The sequence below is a fragment of the Ammospiza caudacuta genome, chromosome 3 (assembly GCF_027887145.1).
Source record: "Ammospiza caudacuta isolate bAmmCau1 chromosome 3, bAmmCau1.pri, whole genome shotgun sequence".
NCBI lineage: Eukaryota > Metazoa > Chordata > Aves > Passeriformes > Passerellidae > Ammospiza > Ammospiza caudacuta.
In genome coordinates this window covers 35345750-35364687 of record NC_080595.1, presented here as the reverse complement: position 1 = coordinate 35364687, position 18938 = coordinate 35345750, and the positions used below count along the sequence as shown (strand labels likewise).

The 18938-nt window shown below is 44.0% G+C and overlaps 1 protein-coding gene across 1 annotated transcript; it reads left to right on the top strand.

Annotated features, from left to right (window-relative positions):
* Positions 1–285: 285 nt before the first annotated feature.
* Positions 286–18833, top strand: RSPH9 (radial spoke head component 9). The gene is made up of 5 exons (XM_058801163.1): positions 286–512; positions 683–845; positions 1572–1701; positions 2248–2394; positions 18577–18833. The coding sequence occupies exons 1-5, from the start codon at positions 286–288 to the stop codon at positions 18735–18737; spliced, it is 828 nt and encodes a 275-aa protein (XP_058657146.1). The 3' UTR covers positions 18738–18833.
* Positions 18834–18938: the final 105 nt, after the last annotated feature.

The following is an 18938-nucleotide window of genomic DNA, read 5'->3' as shown; positions in this document are numbered from 1 at the left end:
GGACCCCTTTGATGTATCCTGGTGAAAGTGCAATACAATTGTACGCCCGCCTGATTTTGGACTTGGATTTGGATTTAGGCCTCCTGAAACTGGGAACACAGCGCAGGCAGACACCCATAGCCGCATCCCTGTTGGGACGCTGCCCGCCAGCGCCTCAGGGTCCCGGGCGGGGCGGGCTGAGCCCGGCAGCTCCGGCGCCGCCCGCCTCGTCCGTGGCAGCGGCGGCGGAAGCGCGGGGTGACCCCGGCCGGGCCGCGGTCTCCCGGCAACGCGTACGCGGAGCCCATGGAGGCGCTGTCGCTGCCCGCGGCGCTGTCGCTGGTGGCGGGCGGCGGCGCGGGGCTCAGCCCGGAGCTGCGGGCGGCGCTGGGCGCCTCGCTGCCGCTGCTGCAGCGCGACTACCGCTTCGAGCGGGTCTGGTTCTGGGGCTGCATCCAGGGCGTGCGCGGCGCCTACTACATCGCCCAGGGGCTGGGCCCCGACCGCGCCGCGCCCCGCAGCCGCCTGTACAGGTGCGGGGGTCGGGACCGGGGAGAGGGGCCGGCCTGGGGCCGTGCGGGTCGGGGGGTGCTGTCCGGATCCGGGGAGGGAGTCTCAGGGAATCCCCTCAGCGGCCTGGCGAGGTTGCCTCGAGCCCTGTTCTTTACCGGGCTCGGCCCTGAGTCGTGCTTGTCGTTGGCAGCTTGAACTGCTTGGACTGGAGCCTCCTGACGCCAGCCACCGAGGAGATGCTTGCACTGGCTGAGGAGGTGAAGGGCCGCTTTCAGGGGGATCCTTCATTTGAGTACAGCTTGGCTGAGATAAACCCAGAAGCTGCTGCAAGACTGGTTCAGAGTGGTAAGGAGGTAAATACAGCAAAACGTTTTCGAACTCTGTTCACTACATTTGTGCCCCTCACACTGCGCAGGTGGTGGCTTCTCCTCGCTTGTAATGAGCAGCATGAGCGTGTGGTCAGGCAAAGGATACCCAGTTTCCGCTTGGTTAGAGCACAGTGCTTATAACCAAGGTTGCTTATAACCAAGTGCTTATAACACCAAGGTTGCAGTTTCAATCACTGTATGGGCTGTTCACTTAAGAGTTGAATTTGATGATCCTTATGGGTCCCTTCCAACTCAGAACATTCTCTAACTCTGGTCTGTAATTCCGTGCTGTCATTGTGTAGCAACAGCTTCTTGACTGAACTCTTACTTTGCTTTTTGCTGGAGTTCAACAGGCCTCAGAAATACTAAATATGCTTTATTATGCACAACTGGTATAGATAGTCACTGCGGTTTCTGAAGTTTTAATAGTAACTGCAGGCAGCATTCTTTATAAATTAATACATAAGTCATAAGTAGGTGAATTGAGAGGGAGGAAAGAACAGATGAAGGGATGGATAGTTAGATGTCTGGTGAGTCTAAACTTTCTGCTCCTAACTGTGTTTTCTGTCCTATGTGATGAAATATCTTTTGAGGTCCTCTTAGTGCCATGGGACTCCAAGATGATACGTCTATTGTGTCACCTCAAGTTTATTTTCAGAAATAAAAACAAGGAAAGCCCTGCCTTTAAAATTTCCCTATTTTTCTTTAAAGCCTGTGATGAAGGAGGAGGCCCGCCTCATAGCTACCATAGAACAGATAGACAGAGCAGTTGGTATCGTTCCCCGGGGGGCATTTGTGAAGACTCCTCTTGGGTCTGTGCATGAAAACAGACACTTTGAAGGTAAATTCTTGATTGTCTTTATCAGGATCAACTGTACTTTGATCATAAACTAAGATGACTTTCTCTAACTGATGTTTTGATTTCAGTTGGGTTTTTTTCCCCCTTGGATAAGACAAACAGGGAGGAGAAAATCCAATGCCACTAATGTTCAGGTGTATGAAGGTAGGAAAAGAGTCAGTAATAATAGTTCTGAGTCATTAAACTGAGTAATTTGTCTGTATAAGCTGTAGTTCGTGGCAGTGTTTAGCAATTGCAGAAGTAGTGAATTGTCCATTTAGATACAGGATATGACCAAATGGGCACAGAAAGTTGTCCTCGAGTCGGTACCCATTGGTTTATCTGGAGCTGCAGTCAGTATGGTCTCCAATGCATCAGGGAGTGCTGACCCCTGTTTCTGACAAGCCTTCTGTGGAGTCTATTAGAGAAAGATTGTGATTCTGTTCTGGGCTGTGGGCATTAGAGAAACAGTGTTATACTTGATAGTATAATGTGTGTTATCCTGGTTCATTCATGTATGTAGTAATGTTCACCAATGGCTGTTCACAGGTCTGTCTTTGGTGGAGGCAAAAAAGTTAAGTTCCTATTTCCATTTCACTGAGCCGACTAACCTGAAGAATAAAACCCTGCTGGAAAAGGCTGACCTGGACCCATCCACCGACTTTCTAAATTCTCTGGAGCATGATATCCCACAAGGCAAAGGTAGTAAAATCAACAGATGCAATGAGAGGGAGGGCAATAGGGATGTTGAGTAGCCTTGGGAACACAGGGGACTGGTGTGGGTTACTGTAGAGGTGGTATGAGAAGCTTCTGTGACTCTGTAAAGGAACTTTATCCTTTACTAAATATTGTCATTACTTCCTATTTTAAGCAATTCTAAATGCTTAAAATGGAAAGATGTAAGTGTACCAGGGCTGTCACATCCTCTCAACAGGTCTGACCACACTCTGCCTCTGCCATATTCCCTCCTGACTTCTGTAAAGCCTGTGACAACTGGTGACCCTATTGGGAGAGATAACTCCACGAGTGATAGAGAGAATTTATGTGGTTTGAAGTATTTCACACCTCTTGTTCCACCCAGTATTTCTCTTCTTTATCTAAATGGGCTCTCATTAACACCAAGCTGATATCTCAAAGAGGGTGAATTCAAATGTTCCTTGGATAAACTTTGTTGGAATAGTCTGCACTGTGGCAGAATTATACACCGTGAAAGGAGAAAAAAAACCAGGCATACTGGATTGTATCTTCAATTTACATCTCTGCTGTTCTGCTGGACAACTGCAAATATATTTAAAGTCTCTTCCAGGGATCCCTCTGGCAAGATATTTCTCTAAAGAAATGGGAGCGGCTTATTATTTGTTTCTGTCTGGCTTTGCTGATTTGCTGCAGTTTTTTGGATTGGACTGAGTGTTTTCATGTCCTCTGTTGAGGGAGATTCTAGGGAAACAATTAAAACTTAGATTTTTTTATTTTATTCCTGTCGAGGTGTAGTAGGATAGGATAGTAGGTGACTGTGTCAGATGGAATTGAGTGGATGGACAGTGAATTGCCAGTGTTGTAAATAGCTTTTGAGATTCTCCCTCCCTCCCTCCCTCCCTCCCTCCCTCCCTCCCTCCCTCCCTCCCTCCCTCCCTCCCTCCCTCCCTTCCTCTCTCTTCTTACCCTCTCCTCCCAATCGTCCTTTTGGCAAAAAAAAAGAACTGGGAATGTGAGCTCCTGCCTGAATTCTGAACATTTTTGACAGAGCATAAACTGCTAAAATCTAAACCGCTCTTCAACTTACTGGGAGTGTCCTTATGCAGCCGTTTTCCAGAGATGTAGTCTGGACAGACGGCACATTTTTACATACACTGGCTCATTGAGGTGGCCCTTTTGACTCAAAGCAGAATTGCAAGAGGGATTAGATCCTAGATAGCTCCTAAGAAAATTTTAGCTGCAGTTTTGTATGGTAGTTCAGGTATTGCTACTGTTTGCCTTCCCACTGCTCCTTCCCTCCCTCCCTCGTGGTAGGGAGACACACCATGTGTTAGACATGAAGATGGTGGCTTTGTTAAAGTCTTCAAATCAAATTAGTCTTGTATTTTACCTGGTAGCAGATAGAAAGTAGGGCTCAACTGTGCCACTGTTGTGATGGTGTTTCTGTGGCAGATTGATGTCTGTGTAAGCGTGAACCTTTAGCCCCTTCCTGAGTGGATGTTGCTGTTAGTGTAGATTTCAGTATCCTTGAAAAAGTTGCCTTTGAAAGACTACCTGAGTTAAAGTGCAGCTGAGGCAAGAGAAGATTCTTCATGGTGCCCGTGCAGCTCTGCTTGCTTTGTCCTGAATTGGGGGATAAGATGAAGGAGGTGAGAGAGTTAAGACAGGAATTGGTTACAGGATCATCAAGGCATGTAGCCTCTCTAATTGCATTCTATCACATGCAGATGGGAGCTCTGACATTAAAGAAAGATCAACCCAGCATCGTTTAACAAGCATTCAGTTTGCCTAAAAGTACTGGTTGCTTGTGAAAATGGGGTGGGGGGAACCAGGACAGACACAGGCTTTCTGCTGATTTTATCAGCATGGCTTTGCCAGATTCGCTCCTGGTTGTGAGATACTCAAACTCTGGTTCTCAGATTACTTTCCTTGAGCTCTGACAGTGCATGTTGGTCCTGACAGAGATGAAAAAGTAGACAGTGCTTTTTCTATTTACTGACATGTTCATAGTCTAGCAAATCCCCTCATTTTGACCTGAAGTTTTTCTTGCCTTTCCTGGTTAGATCCTGTCTTGAACAATTACTGTCAGAGCAGAAGTAGGAATTCTCAAATTTATTGCGTCTAGAATTGTGACTGAAGCTAGATTCATCTCTTTTCTCAATAAATACATAAGAAGTGATTTGGGAGTAAGCGACATTGGAGTGACGCTCCCAGCCTGCATTGGCTAAATTCCCCTAGCATCTCAAAAGACCTAAAGAACAGAACTGAGATATTAAGGGCTGATTTTAACTTGTCTAAAAGTAACAACTCTGTTGGAATAGTTTTCTCTATTAATTGGAGACAGCATCTGTGATGGCTGTCAAGGGGGTAACTGTCATAAGATATATGGTGTGTCATTATAGGAGAGCAGAGGTGTCTTACAGAATGGAAAGTTGGAGGCAGAGAGAACATTTTATATGACAGCTGAGAGGTGGGAAGAAAGGAAATTAAAATTGGTTGAATAAAGGCAACAATGTTAAAGCAGAGTTTAGTGCAAAATTGGAAAACCTGGAGTTTTGTAACAAAACTGTCTGCCATTCTTATCTTTACCAGTGATATCTGTAGTGTTTGCAGGTTCCAGATTCTGTCTGTGTGTCTATCAGGTTATCTGTGTACTTTAAAAGTTCAGAATATGTTGCTGCTCCTCCTTTAATCATTCGGTCTTTTTTTTTCTTGGTGTCTCAGCTCCCACAGACAAGTGACTGACTTAGCTTTTTTTTTTAATGCATATTTAAAAATTATTCTAGAGAAAAGTGGGAAATGAGAACCTTGTCTCAATAGCATGAACATGGAGGGGTTGTGATACAGATCTTCTGTCACCACAGTATCAGATCGTGTAATGCTTAATCCTCATCCAAATGGCCAGCTGGCCAGAACGTTGCATGCTGGGATCTGTAGGTTTTGCTGGCCATATGTCTGCATTAAAGATAAGCTTGTTTGCTCTAGTCTAAGCAGACAATCTGCTCAACTTTATGCACAATTAGATGTGGCCTTTCAGCTGCTGGCACATTGCCCGAGCTGTCCTTTCTGCTGCATGGAGTTTGGAACCCTGGACATAGTATTTCAGGAACTAGGGCTGTGGCAGTTTTACATCTGCTTGTAGATAATGGAATGGCAAAGCAAATAGCAATAATTCCTAGCATGCCTACAGCATTTTCACTTGATGACTTAGTGTTGTGAAGATATGAAATAGTAGACATATTTCAGGCATTGATAATAATGGGGGAAGTGAAAATGGAGGGGGAAGGTTAATCTCAGTGTGACCCTGGTATCAGATCAAACTGTGCCCCATTCTGCAAGGATAAAGAAAGGGGATGAGTGAAAGCCTGAGGTAGGAGTGTAGAATGGAAAGCTTGGAAGGAAGTGAGACAAGGGATGGAGAATTCAGGTCTTTGGCACTTTCAAACTGCAATTCAGAAAAGCAATAACTTGACTCTGAGGGTTTGTTACAGATTACTGAATCAGATCACTTTGATATGGAGATAAGGGACACCAACAGAACACTGATAAAAACTGATCTAGGTGGGGAAGTATGTCTAGATAGGAAAAGATATGAGTGGAAATAGGCTTTTTATGAGAAGACTTTCTTCAAAAGTCATGACCCCCAGTTAGTGAATAGCTGCTTTTGGCTATTCTTAATCTACAAGTAACCACAGTTCACTTGTAGATTAAGAGTAGAAATTAGAATAAAAAAGACATATAAAAGGAAATGCAGAAGGTTTGGAATGATTAATGATTGATATAAATTGGAATTTATAATGAATAGAGAATGACAAAGGGAGCCAGAATAACTAGAGTAGTCCATGACAATAGTAAGGCAGATATTTTTTTAAACTGTATTGAGAAGAAAAGAAAGCATAGTAAAGGTACTGGTAACTATCACTAAATGGTGATGGTAAAACGACTGATAAGCATGTGGAAGGGCAGAAGAGCTCGATTTTTTTCTCTTTTCTTTTTGGAAAGAATATGGACTTGTATCAAGCAAAGACAATGAAATACTGTTTCAGACAGTTTTCAGACTGTTTGCTAAGGGAGGGTAGAGTTAAACAACATTTACTGTGGATCAAAAACATTAAAATGGCAGAGTCAGATCAGTTACTTCTGAAATCATTATCTCAGGAGACTTACGGCATAATAATCTTTAATAAATCCTGGCATTGCAGATTTATTCCCCTAAATTGAATCTTCCTTAGCAGCTGTGATTCAGAATTCAGTGAATGGGTGTTTCTGGGAGAGGTCAGAAAGGGACCAGTGCCAATATTAATATCCTTCAACTTATTTATAAATGATCTAAAAGTAAAGGGTTGGTGGAGAGACAAATAATGACAAGGCAGGATGGATACAGACATCTGGAAAACTGGGCTTACTTAACTACAGTACATTTTGGTGTACATACCTGCAAAGCCACATGAGGCAAGTAAGGACTGAAAGTCAGAATCTGGGAATTGTATTCTAGAAACTGTGGCTCTGAAAGGAAATCCAGGCACAAGCCACTGAACATCAGCTCCCAGGCTGATCCTGAGACTTAAAAGGGTAACTTGATCTGCAGACACATAAACAAGGGTGTAGCAACTAGGAACAGGGGGGTGACTTTACTTTTGCATATACTGTTAGTGGAATCATAACTGGATTACTGCACATTGAAAAACTGGAAAGAGTCACAAAATGATTCAAGGGCTGGTGAGAGACATAAACAGTTCAGTCTGTTTATCTTGAGGAAAAGCCTGTGAGAATGGCTGTGTTACACTGTGTAAATACTCTGTGGAGTTTAAGTATTAGGTACTGAAGATCTATTTATTATAGCAGAGAAAGGCATAGCAGGAATCAGCAGATAAAAATCATATCCAGAACTAAAATGAACAATGAGATACAATTTCTAAGAGTGAAAAGATGACCAGTTAGCAAGGGTAATGGATGAGCCTATGTCTCTTGGTATCTTAACATCAGTCTGGATGTCTTCCTGGAAATTGTTTCAGTCAAATGCAAATACACATTGATAGTCCCAGATATGCATAACTGACTTCAGTTTAATGGGCAGTGGTTTGTAGGAGTCCAGATTCCTGGTATGCCTGGCCATAAACTTGATGGCAGCCATGGAGGGTGATGTTCAGCTTGGACTTCTTCATTGTCAGTGACAGTAACACAAAGGTGACAATGGGTTCCAAGTGCAAGTCAGCTCATTTCAGCTGCATTGCTTTCTGAACTATGATATGTGAGGGCTCAAAAGAGGGCTGAGGAGATTCCTGACTTACTGCCTGACTTATTGCTGGGATAGATTTTATAGCATCAGTCTAAATGGGTATACAGTGGCAGGATGAATCAGTGAGTCTTGTCTACTTGCCATTTCAAGATGAAGGTAAGGTAGAAGAAGTGCCTAGACAGAAGATCATTCCAGCTCCTTTACCATTTGACTGTGGAGAAAGTGACAGCCACTTGGATTGTAGCTTTTTCTTCACCCAAAAGTGCAGTGGTTTTGGAGCACTCCTTGTACAGCATTACAGACAAAGAGATTTGTGGCCATTTCTTTGGCTGAAAACTTTGAGCATGAGCTTTTCTGTAAGCTTGCTGAGCAGTGGCCTTGGTTAGAACAGTAACCTCCTGTCATCTGAGGTTCATTAGCACAGTCTTTATCAGTTTAGGAAAAGCTGGTGCCTAATGGGTCCTTGAAGATGGAGAGGCTGCCTTTCTAAGTGGGAGAGAGTTTCTGTGGCTGCTCTCAAGGGCCATTTTGGTAGCCCCATCATGGCTGTCCCAAAAGTCAGGGTGCAGGAAGGAAGAAGGCCAGGAGGCACGACCCTGCTTTATCTCCATACATTAACACAGCTAATTAACTTGCTTTCGATCCCCCTCCCTCCTCCCTTCAAGGCGATTAATCCCCTATCAGCCTCGGTCTCCAGCCATTTGAAGAGTCTGTGTCTGCAGAGGTATTTACAGCCCCCAGCCATCCACCAGAGGCAAGGGCCCTTTATCAGGGCTCTAAGACAAATGGCTGCCTATCTCCCTAGTGGCCTTGCAAAATCCAGCGAAGTGCTACGCTGTGCTGGCCACCTACTTTCACCCAGCCTCCCTTCTCCACTAACATTTCACAGATGTGACCTGAGCCCTCCCCTTTCATTGCTTAACAATAAGCAGCACCTCCCCAGCTCTGTGAAAGCCGAGAGCAAGAGCACTTTACTCCTTAGCCTGCCAAGAGCCACACGGGGACAAGGCTTTTCAAGCTGTCTCACTGAAATCCAAACTAAAAGACTCATTATAAATGAGAGGGCAGTACTTGTTGTTTGCAAGGACAAAAAGAGGTTGCGAAAATGTAGACTGAAATACCTAGCATGGCTCACAGCTATCCTCATTCTTCGCTGGGAGATGTGATCCTTAGGCTTGGTGAATGTGTGAAACTGAGCTACAGAATCCCATGGAGTTACCTGACATTAATACAAGTAGTTTTGACAAACAAGCTTTAAAATACAGTGTTAGCGAATGAGAAAACGAGATGACTGTGCATCAGAACAGTAGGATTTCTGATCTGAAAATCGAACCCAGTAGCTGGCCTAGTGGATTGTTAGTAAAAGCATTGGTACCTGAATGTCCCTGTTCAAACTGAAGTCAGCCATCCCTGGAAAGAATTCCAGCATGACTCTAGCTGCTGCCTTCCAGCAGGGTGCACTATGGTGCCAGCATTGTCGGTGCTGAGCACAGAAAAGGAAATCACGAAAAAGTAAAATGAGAAAGAAAATCACCCAGAGCGGCATCAAATCAAGGAAGAGGTATGTCCTGAGTTTCCAGACTGTGTGGGGCATACTGGCCTCCTGAACTGAAGGTATAGAGAAGATTTTCTCTCCCTTTCAAGCTTAGCCAGTTTCTGGAATGGTCACTAAGCTTTTCTATGGCTTTCTCAGCATCCTTAGAGATCACATGCATGTGAATGGACATACACAATATATGTCCCCTACATTCTTCAACTGTAGGGTCACTCTTAAGTTTTACCAGTGATATGTAGAGGCTGTTAGGGGGATTCCTGCAGTGACCCAAGAAAGTTGTCTGGGAGCAAGACAAGATGCTATTCCTCCTACCAGCTGGGGTGCTGCCAGTTCAGGAGTTCAAGATCAGACTGGAACCTCTCATGTGGCAGCATGGTAGGAGGACTCCTGGGCCAGCTAGTATTAGAGCTTCTGACTGGCTGATCATGGTCTGCTTTGATTAGGAGCTGTTTTCCTTGGGCTTTGTGACTATGGATAATAAAGCAGCATATTCACTGCTTTTGGGTCCTGGGTCTGTATCACCTCAGGCTCTCATTTAGTCAGACCTTGGATGAGTTTATACTGGAACAGGGCTGCCCATCAACTGAAAGCTGTGGTGGAGTCCTTCACCCTCCAGACTGCTGTAGGGAAAGAATGAGGACAGAAGCAGAGTTTTCATAGTAACTTTCCGGGGTTGAAAAGGTTTTTTTTTCTCCTCAGTGAAAGAAATCATGACCCACTCTGTCTCCATTTAAGCTGCTGGTTCCTTGGACGTGAAAAGGAGATGAACTTCTTGCTAAAATGATGGGAAATGCCGGTAAAGCCTTATAGAACCAGAAGCTGCAGGTTTATCACCACATCAGTCTGCCTTGGCCTAACCTATTCTCTAGGGAATGATGAAAAATTACTTGTGGGGAAAATCCTAGGACAGTTTGTGTGTCACTGAAGTCAGAACGAGGTCAGCTTTTGCTAGGAGGGATCTGTCTCTGAAGGGGCTCCAAGGAGTGGCAGCTCCTGCCTGTGCAGTCATTGGCATTGGTGCCAGCCCTGTGTACAGCTTTGCTTTGCTGTGTGCTGCCCATTTGGCCACAGCGCTTTTGAAAGGAAGAAACCACATAGCATCATCTTGTTTTACTGTACACAAATGTCATATGGATTGAAAATCTGCATGCTGAAGGGATGTGTGGCAGTGTGTAAAGGGAAAAGGACAAGTGACAGTTCATCTTAGGGTATATTTGTAGAGCAGTTATGCTGAGCAGAAATAGCTAGGCTATCACAGGCATTAAAAGATGCTTAGCCTTCAGTGTTCAGAATTAGCACTGCACTGTGCTATGTGGAAATGCTCAGTGTGACATTATTCTCAGAAACTGGTAAACTCTTTGGGTAATTTGGTCCAGAATCCAGTATCTAGTTTAGTACAAAAACATCAACAGTTTATAATCCATGCCATCTGTTCCTCATCCCAAGCTCTTTTAACTAGCCTTGCTAATTTGATGATGAGGTAAGAATTACAACTGGGGGACTGAGAGGGCTTGTGGACTTGCCCCTCCTGCAGGAAAGCGAACTGGATGTGCTCTAAGCATTTGGTGGGTTTTGAATCCCAGCATCGACTCCTTTGTGTTTTCTCAGAATTCAGAGATCAATGTGAGGTTCTTTGCTCCTAATCCAGCCCCTGTTCATCATTATCACCTCCTCAAAGTGGCCAGTGCTTTGTTACCAGGAGAGGAAAAATCTTACAAGGTGGCCATAATCTCCTCTGAGAGTCAGACAGATATTCTCCCGTGGGTAAGAAAGTGACAGTGACCAAAAGCTCTAGGGGAAGCAGGCTAGAACAAAGCTGCCCATTGCATCCTTTCATCAAACTGTTAATCTTTCTTTCAAAGACATCACATTTGTTTGGTGACAAAAGCCCCAAAGAAGCTGAATTGAGCCTGAAATCCTGTAGCAAGATTTAGAGGAAGCGTCTTTCATTCAGAGCAGGGAGGGGCAAGAGACTCCTTTTTCTTGCCACCAGCCAATGGGCTCAGAGAAACCCACGAAGGTGACGGATTAATGCAGGGGCTCCCCAGGTAGATGCTACGTGACTCCTGGCACGCTCCAAAAACGTTTCCACAGCGACCAGCTGAACAAGAAATATGGAGTGTGATGAGACCCAGCATAACTCGTGCTTTGGAAGGAGCTGATTTGCCACTCTGAAAGATTTCTAAATTTACTACAGAAAACCTAAGATTCAGTGATCTGTACTGTAATTGTCAGAATACAAATAACATGGATTTTAATCAGTTTTTCCTACTCTTTATAAGTTTTGATTTCATATGGTCTTGCTGTTTCCTGTAGTGCACAGCCCTATTCCAAGTCTTTATTCTAATGCTTTCTGTGCAGTCTATGTCTTTCTCTTAATTAGAATCTTTTTGTTTGGTTTTGTTTTGTTTTATCAGGTGGATTTAGGACTAAAGGGCAAACTAACAGGGCAATAAGGGACGCTCTAATTTGATGTGTATTACTTCAGTGCTAGCTTTTCCAGTCCTTCCCATCCTCTGGTGCTCATTTATTTCTGTGTATTGTCCCTTCTTTTGTGTTGGCATTGCTGGCTGTGCAGATTCCAGCTGGAAAAATAATGTTATTTCTCTCTAGTATATTTTTCAGCCAGATTATTTTCCCTACCTGACTCACTAAGGAGTAAATAAACACTTTTGTGGTCTCTATGATGGAAGAATGATGAGGGTGGGGATAAGGGCAGAGGTTGCTTCAGCTGGATTAAGCAGCACTGTTGTCAGATGTCTAAATATCATTTAGGCCTGAATTTCATTTTTACTTGGAGGTGCCTGAATACCGTGTATCTGGGACAGCACTGCAATCCCTGGGTCTTCCTTGTCAGCAGGAAACAGGTTCTTCATGTGTAAATAGAAGGCCTGGGCCTGTTGAAATAATTTCTACTGCACAGGAATCCCCAGTGGAAGAGGATAATGGAGAGGAAAAGCCTCTAGAGTATGACCATTTTACTTTAGGTTTTGGGCATGGTGGTATTTGTGTGTCAAGGACATGGCAGGCATTAGGACCATGCAAGAGCCACTTGGCAGCATCTGACTGTAAGCTGTGCTTTCTTGGCTCTGGAGGCTTTTAAAAATAGTACTGAACCTACAACCAGTCTGTGTTTTTATTTAATTATTATTAAATAGTTATATGGGGAATTGGAAATATTGACAGCAGTGTTAACATATGGGGTGCAGGTGGTGTGTCAAGCAAATGGAAGAGATTTAGTTTGCAGCCAGTAAGTGGCACGAAGGAGTTTGGGCCCCACACAGGACTGTTTGGATGTGTCCTTATGGCTGGTAGGCTGTGCGTGAAATGTCAGTGTGGCACAATTTATTGAGAGCCAAAGCACGGTGACCTTTGCTTACAGCTACTCGGTTTGCAATTTGTCTTTGTTCCCTACAGACAACAAATTAGAAGTAGGAAGCTCTTCCCCATGTAGGATTTTCTGTTGGAGGGAAATGGCAGCTAAATCCCACGGGTGTAGTGAGGCTTTGTCAGCTCTAAGTGCCTGGGGTCATGCAGCCAAGCAGCAGCTGCTTTTGCAGAGGGAAAGGGTTATGTTGTCCCTCTCCGGGTGTTCATATTAGTCCTGTGACTCCATACTTCACTCTCACTCAGGACTAACTGCAGCAATAGATGTTGTAACCTGCTCTTGTGGCAGCATAATGTGTTAATGGTAAGTGCAACCATGCTGTGGCTGCTTTTCCCTTGAGACATTTGCTCCTTTGAAGAAGAATTGATAATGTCACTTTTATGACCCTCTGTGAGCTTTTGCAATGTGGAGCCTCTCTATCAGGCTGTCTACCTCTTAAAGCTGTTTCTTCTCAAGCTTGCACTGAAATGAGGCACTGCTGAATCACCTCCAAAGCAGCAGTGTTATGAGAGGTCATGCTGCAAGTGGACCAGTTACAGCAGGAAAGTTCTTCTGCAAACAGCCCTCTTGGAAGGATTTTGTTTAAAAGCTCATGTCTCACGCACCCTGTTGCTTCTATGGATTACAAGATTCAGCCCATAGCTGAGGCAGACATGGGGGATGAGACAGGGATTTCTATTGGCGACTGGAAAGGAAGAAGAAGCTGAGAAGGAGGTTGACTTTTGAAATTCAGCCCTGGTGTTCTGGCAGCTGTTGAAGGGCCATAAAAAAGGCAGTGGTTTAACACAGGGTGAGCATCAGGATCTTCAAAGCACTTTCTTGTTTGGGAAAGATGTAAGGAACTCCTCAGAATTCCTGCCTGTGTTTGGAGGGGTGGAGGCTGCAGCCTGATCCAAAGTGGGATAGGAAGCTCCAGATCTTCATCCAGCAGATACTTTTCCCATGCTCTTTCCTCCCACACAGCAGCTCCCTCCCTTCCCTTCTGGAGCAGCAACAGGCAATACTTTCAACACAGAAAGCCTGCTTGACTTTCTTAAGTTTGCTGGGTGCAGTCTAAATATTAACTTGCTCTTTTAAGAAACGTATTTTGAACTTTGGGAACCTCACCAGAGCAGTGTTACTGGTAGGAATCTCTTGTGTGAGAGCAATGAGCAGTTCCCTGCACCTCAGTGAGCTTTACATGATGTGTGCAGTTAACTCTGCTGCCTGATTTAGAGACAGCACACATGGAGATGCAAGTTAAAATCAGTATTTAAGTCTAGGAAATCCAACCTTAACTTGCTGTCTCCTAGTTTTAGTTGTATTTTCTCCAATGAAAATAATAATATTTTAAAATCTTTTTTTTCTTGACAACTTTTATCTAGGAATCTTGGTGTACCTTACAGGCTGATGGTTTGAGCTTCCCAGTCTCTCAGTAGGAGACATATTGTCTGACACAGGGACTGCCATGGAATGTTCTCAGCCAGTGATGGAAAGGATTTGGACTCAGCAGCCTAATTCTACATTTTTACAGTAATACAGACCTGAAGGTATCTATGTGATGGTTTTACCCCAACAACCATCTGTAATAGCACAGAAGCTTAAAAAACAAAAGAGAGAAAAAGAAAAAAAGAGAATGAAAGTAGCATTTAATTTTCATAGTTCTCATTCCTTTTTATATTGCATTATTAAATGCATTTCTAAGACTTTCTCTTAAGGAAGAAAAGGTAGTATATTTATTTTAAGCTATTATTGCATACTGTTCAATAGTTACTTTCTAGAGTGATTTACAACATCAATATTTCAAACTCCAACAAGAAAGGTGGGCCCTCCCAAAAAAAGGTAGGCCCTCCCAATATGCTCAAACAGCATATTGTTTGAGTATTGTAGTAATGTGAGGTTTGAGCTGTGACAGAAGACAACACAAGTGTCCTGTATCTTTCTGAGAGAACAACTTTCTCCATGTCTCACGAGTTCAAATTTTGTTTTATGCAGCAGCTCCTCAAATAGAGCTGATGTGGTGAGGTGTGGGGGGAAAAAAAGTAATGAGATAACAGGTTCTAATTTTTTTCCTTTTATGAAAAAGACTAAAGAACCCAAAGAGGTTCCAGAACTTTAATGTAATCTCTTCTTAGAAGATACACCAGCATTGTGTATCAAATGCCATTTCTGAATGGGTTTTGTGTATTACACAAGTCCAGTCTGGAAAAGTATATTGAAAAAACACCTTTGATGATTAGAATAGAAAAAGGTCTCTAGTGATCCAGTTAGTAGAAGGTGGAAGATGGCACTGCTGCTACCCTTTGGCTCTGCAGAATAAAGAGCAGCTCTAGGATTAATCATCATTCTGGCTGAAAACAGGATGCCAGTGAAAATGACATTACAGTTCCAGACAGTTTTTTGTAAATTTTTCCTGTTCTCAACCTATGTTGTGCTGGTCCAGATGGGATTGCCCTTACGTAACCTGCCTGTTTTTGTTCAGGCCCTCACTAAACAGGAAGGCTTATGCAGCTTCAGCAAAACTTTACTGTTCATATTTGTGTAGAACTACATGCAGAATGAAGGGCCAGAGAAGAGCTGGAAAGTATAACAATAATAATTAATATTGCCCAAAGGTCTCACATTTATGAAATGACATATTCAAGCTCTTTGAGAATTGGCAGCTTGGACAGATGATAGGCAAATGTAGAAACTGTACATCACAGCCTTCAGAGATGTAGGTGAAAGTGAATGGAGCCATCTTCAATTTTATCTGTACATTTCTGCCAGGTGTGAAGGTGCATGGGAAGTTCCTTTGATCGGCAGAGTTAACTGCTGATGAATACTCTGCTGAGATTGATAAGCCTGTGTGTCACTGGGTAAAAGTTCTGAGGAGATCATGGATCCATGTACTCTATTGCCTCAGAGCATAGATATGGGCACTTAATTATGTTGAACTTGATTTACTCTACCTCCTCTGTGAATTTATCCAACAAAAAGATGTCTAAACCCAGATACAGTTCCTAAGAGCATTGAAAACCCTGTTTTCCCTCTTACCTTTCCCAGTTGTCGTGCTCCAGGCATTTCCTTTTGTTCTGTAAAAATGGTTTGGGGCAGAGGGTTCATCTGTGTAGGTGAACATATATAAGCAAGCTATCACATGTACTCAGATTGTTAGATGCTTCCAGTATGTTGAGAGGCATTAACAAATTAGATAATCCCTAAAGGTTTTCACCACCCAGCAAGGCAAGGCATAGTCCTATTCTTGACAGACTTGCTTCTCAAAGGACTGGTCCTAAATCACAGACATTTAGAGTTCCTTATTGACTTATCTTTTTGTCAGAGAAACTTTATGAGAAGTTTACAGTGTGTCATCATCCCCTTCCCCAAAAACCAGTGTGTAAAGCTGCAGCAAGTACCAGCAGTATTTGGAAGAAAGACTTGTAGGTCGTTTATACAAATTCAAGCTGAAGAACCATGTGCTGGGAGCAATCATTCAGAGGAGAAATTGAGAGTTACTTGTCACTATTACATTCAGACCTAGTTGCCTGCTACTTGTTGATTAACACTCCTACACATGGTCATGCTACTGTCAGTAGCAAATGCTGGAAACTTTTAGAGACAAAGATGAAGAAACTGAAAGCTTGTCCTTTGACAGCGAATGGCTGCAGTGCTGCAGTCACTGGATGATCTGCCTTGTAGCAGAAGTGTTCCTCATCTGGGTTTCCATGCTACCCAAGTGATGGAATTTCTTAAGAACACACTGATCCCCTCAGTCAGGATTTGTAATCCCAGTGGCTGAACCATAACAGGCATTTTTACTCCAGGTGTGAAAAAAATCCAGGCCAGTTTGTGTCCATAAGAGTGGCACTGGAGAGACTGGATCGGAGATTGAGGTTGCCTTGTATGTGAAACCACTGCTTGTGAAGATACTAGCTCATGTTGTATCTAGGACTTGTGTAAAGAATATCACAAGTGGAAGGTGGAAAGATGGCACACACCTGTATTGACTGTCTGATATTAAGTAGTCCTCTGTTTTACTGCAACCCTAGTTGTTTGTCTTTAGTGGAAATGTGGAAGAGAGTGAGTTAGAAGTAAGTTCTCCAAAGCAGAAATCTCCTGACTGCGAATGTCTGTTTTGTACTTCTGTCCAGTCTGTCAGGAAGGAGGTAGGCATTCTTGCTGTTCACTGAGTTCCACATTTGCACATGACTGAAGAGGGTACTTTGAAAGGCAGCACATCAGAGATGACACAGGACTTGCATATTATAGTTTAACAAACGTGAAATTTACTGAAGAAGGAGGCAGAGAAAACAGTGGTGTCCAAGAAACTTTTGAGAAGTACAGAGATAGGAAGTGAAGAGTTAGGTAACAGGTGAGCAGCACAATTCAACACCTGGTTTTACAGGGTTCTGAACTGTATTGTTCCTTTCTGATTCTGTAGCCACCACATTAACATTTCCCCTCAACTTCCCTCCTTTCCTCAGCTACTGTAGTTTGCCACGAACTGCATGTGAGACAACATCTACTGCCAGGGAGCACACAAGAGCCCGAGGCTGCACGAACGCGGATTGCCCAGCTAGCGGCTGCCAGGCAGGCCTGACAGCCTGTGCTTCCTTGCAGCTGCTGGCAGACCAAAGCTCCAGGAGCTGCAGTCAGCCCTTGGGCCACATCCCAGGGAGACCTGCTGTAGGAACCTGGGGTGTTAAAGCCCTTCAGCCCTTTGCTGGATGTGACTAAAATTGGCCCAGAGTCACGAGTGAGTGGGAACAGGAGGACACGCAGCTGACAGCAATCACAGAAGCCCTTCCCCAGGCTAACCATGACATGAGTAAGCATGAATCATAGCATAAATTGATGAGCCTAAAATTAATGAGCCTAAAATTATCTACAAAGATGAATACTGCCTAAATAGCCCAACACATTATGTGCTTTCTGCTTATTCTGGAATTGGCAGATTTTGGCTTTGGGTACAGATAGGCTGATTGCTTGACTCTAGGCCAATGGTAGCCTGACAGTTCCAACTACATTTTTTTAATTTGGGCCTGCTCCTGTTTTTTTTAGATGGAGATTCAGAAGCACCTTTCTTCCCTACTTTGTAGCCTCTAGGTATTACTGATTTGGTGCTGAAGTTGGTATTTTCTTCTCCTGGCAGCTCCTTGCCCTCCAGCACTGAATCCAACCTGATTCTTCAGCCCCCTCCCTCTGGCACAATTCCCAAGCTGTCATGTCAGATGCAAAATAAATACTCAGAGGCTCTGAGCTCCTTGTATCCAGAAGAAACTGCATTTTCACACTGGCTCTGAACCTCTTCTGTGGAGCCAAAACAAAATTAATGTGGAAACCAATCCCTTTGCCCCTACCACGCACATCCTCTTCAACGGTGGAGCCAAGAAAGACTGAAGAGAATTAACCTTTTCCATATATTTCTCAGATAGGAAATACCCTACTTTTCATTCTCTCATTTTTTTCCAGTTGCTGCATCAGAGAAACCAGTGTTCCCTGAAGGAGGAAAGCACCTTCTTTGTCTTCCCACTACTAATGCTAGAAGTTTATTTTAAGGACAAATTTAATTCCTATGCAGGATTGCTATAGCTCATCTTGGCTCTCTACAGCTATTAGCTACACCAAGTAGGTGGCAGAGCTTGTTGGAGTAACTGCTGCCCACTCAGATAGAGCCAAGAATAGCTGCAGCCTCTCCTGGGGATCAGCTGTACCAGTCTGGAGCTTGAGGGTCCCTTCCTGTGACGCAGACATCACCACCATAGCCATGGGAATATGCTACGATGTGAACCCAGACAGACATCTGGAAACGAGGGCAGCCTGCAGGGCTGAACTGACAAAAGGAAAACAGAGCATCGAGGTTTAAGTTCTCCCCGAGTTCCCTCCTTTCAGGTGTCACAAACCCCAGTGCAGCCTTGTGCACTGTTAACAGGTCAGGCAGAACCCATGGCAGCCCTTCTCTCAGCTTAGGTTAACTTGCTGCAGGAGTGCTGCCTCTTTCTCTTTTCCAGTGATTCACTTGCACATCTTCTCACACAGGCTCCTGGAGTATCCAGCTGGAGAAGGGGGGCAGTGTGGTGGTGCTGCGGAGCCTGCTGTGGCTGGGACTCACATTCTACCACGTCCCAATGACCAAGCAGTTCGGCTACGTCTACTTTGGCACTGGTGAGAAGAATCTCGATCTGCCCTTCATGCTGTGACTCTTCTGTCTGGGAGAAGGACTCAAGAACTAGAAAATATCTACATTTTATACTTAGGAAATTTTGTTTACTGCTTGTTCTAATAAAAATGTGAAACCTCTGCACTTTGAGCAGGATTCTTCTGTGCCTGGATGCTGGCCCTGATTCTTTTCCTAGGACTTCACTGTATGCAATCCTCCCTGAATTCCAGATGGAATTCAG

Coding starts and splice junctions, on each gene's coding strand:
- RSPH9 (XM_058801163.1), top strand. CDS start 286: ATGGAGGCGCTGTCGCTGCCCGCGGCGCTGTCGCTGGTGGCGGGCGGC. Junction 513..682: donor CCCCGCAGCCGCCTGTACAG/GTGCGGGGGTCG, acceptor TGTCGTTGGCAG/CTTGAACTGCTTGGACTGGA. Junction 2,395..18,576: donor GGAGCATGATATCCCACAAG/GCAAAGGTAGTA, acceptor CTTCTCACACAG/GCTCCTGGAGTATCCAGCTG.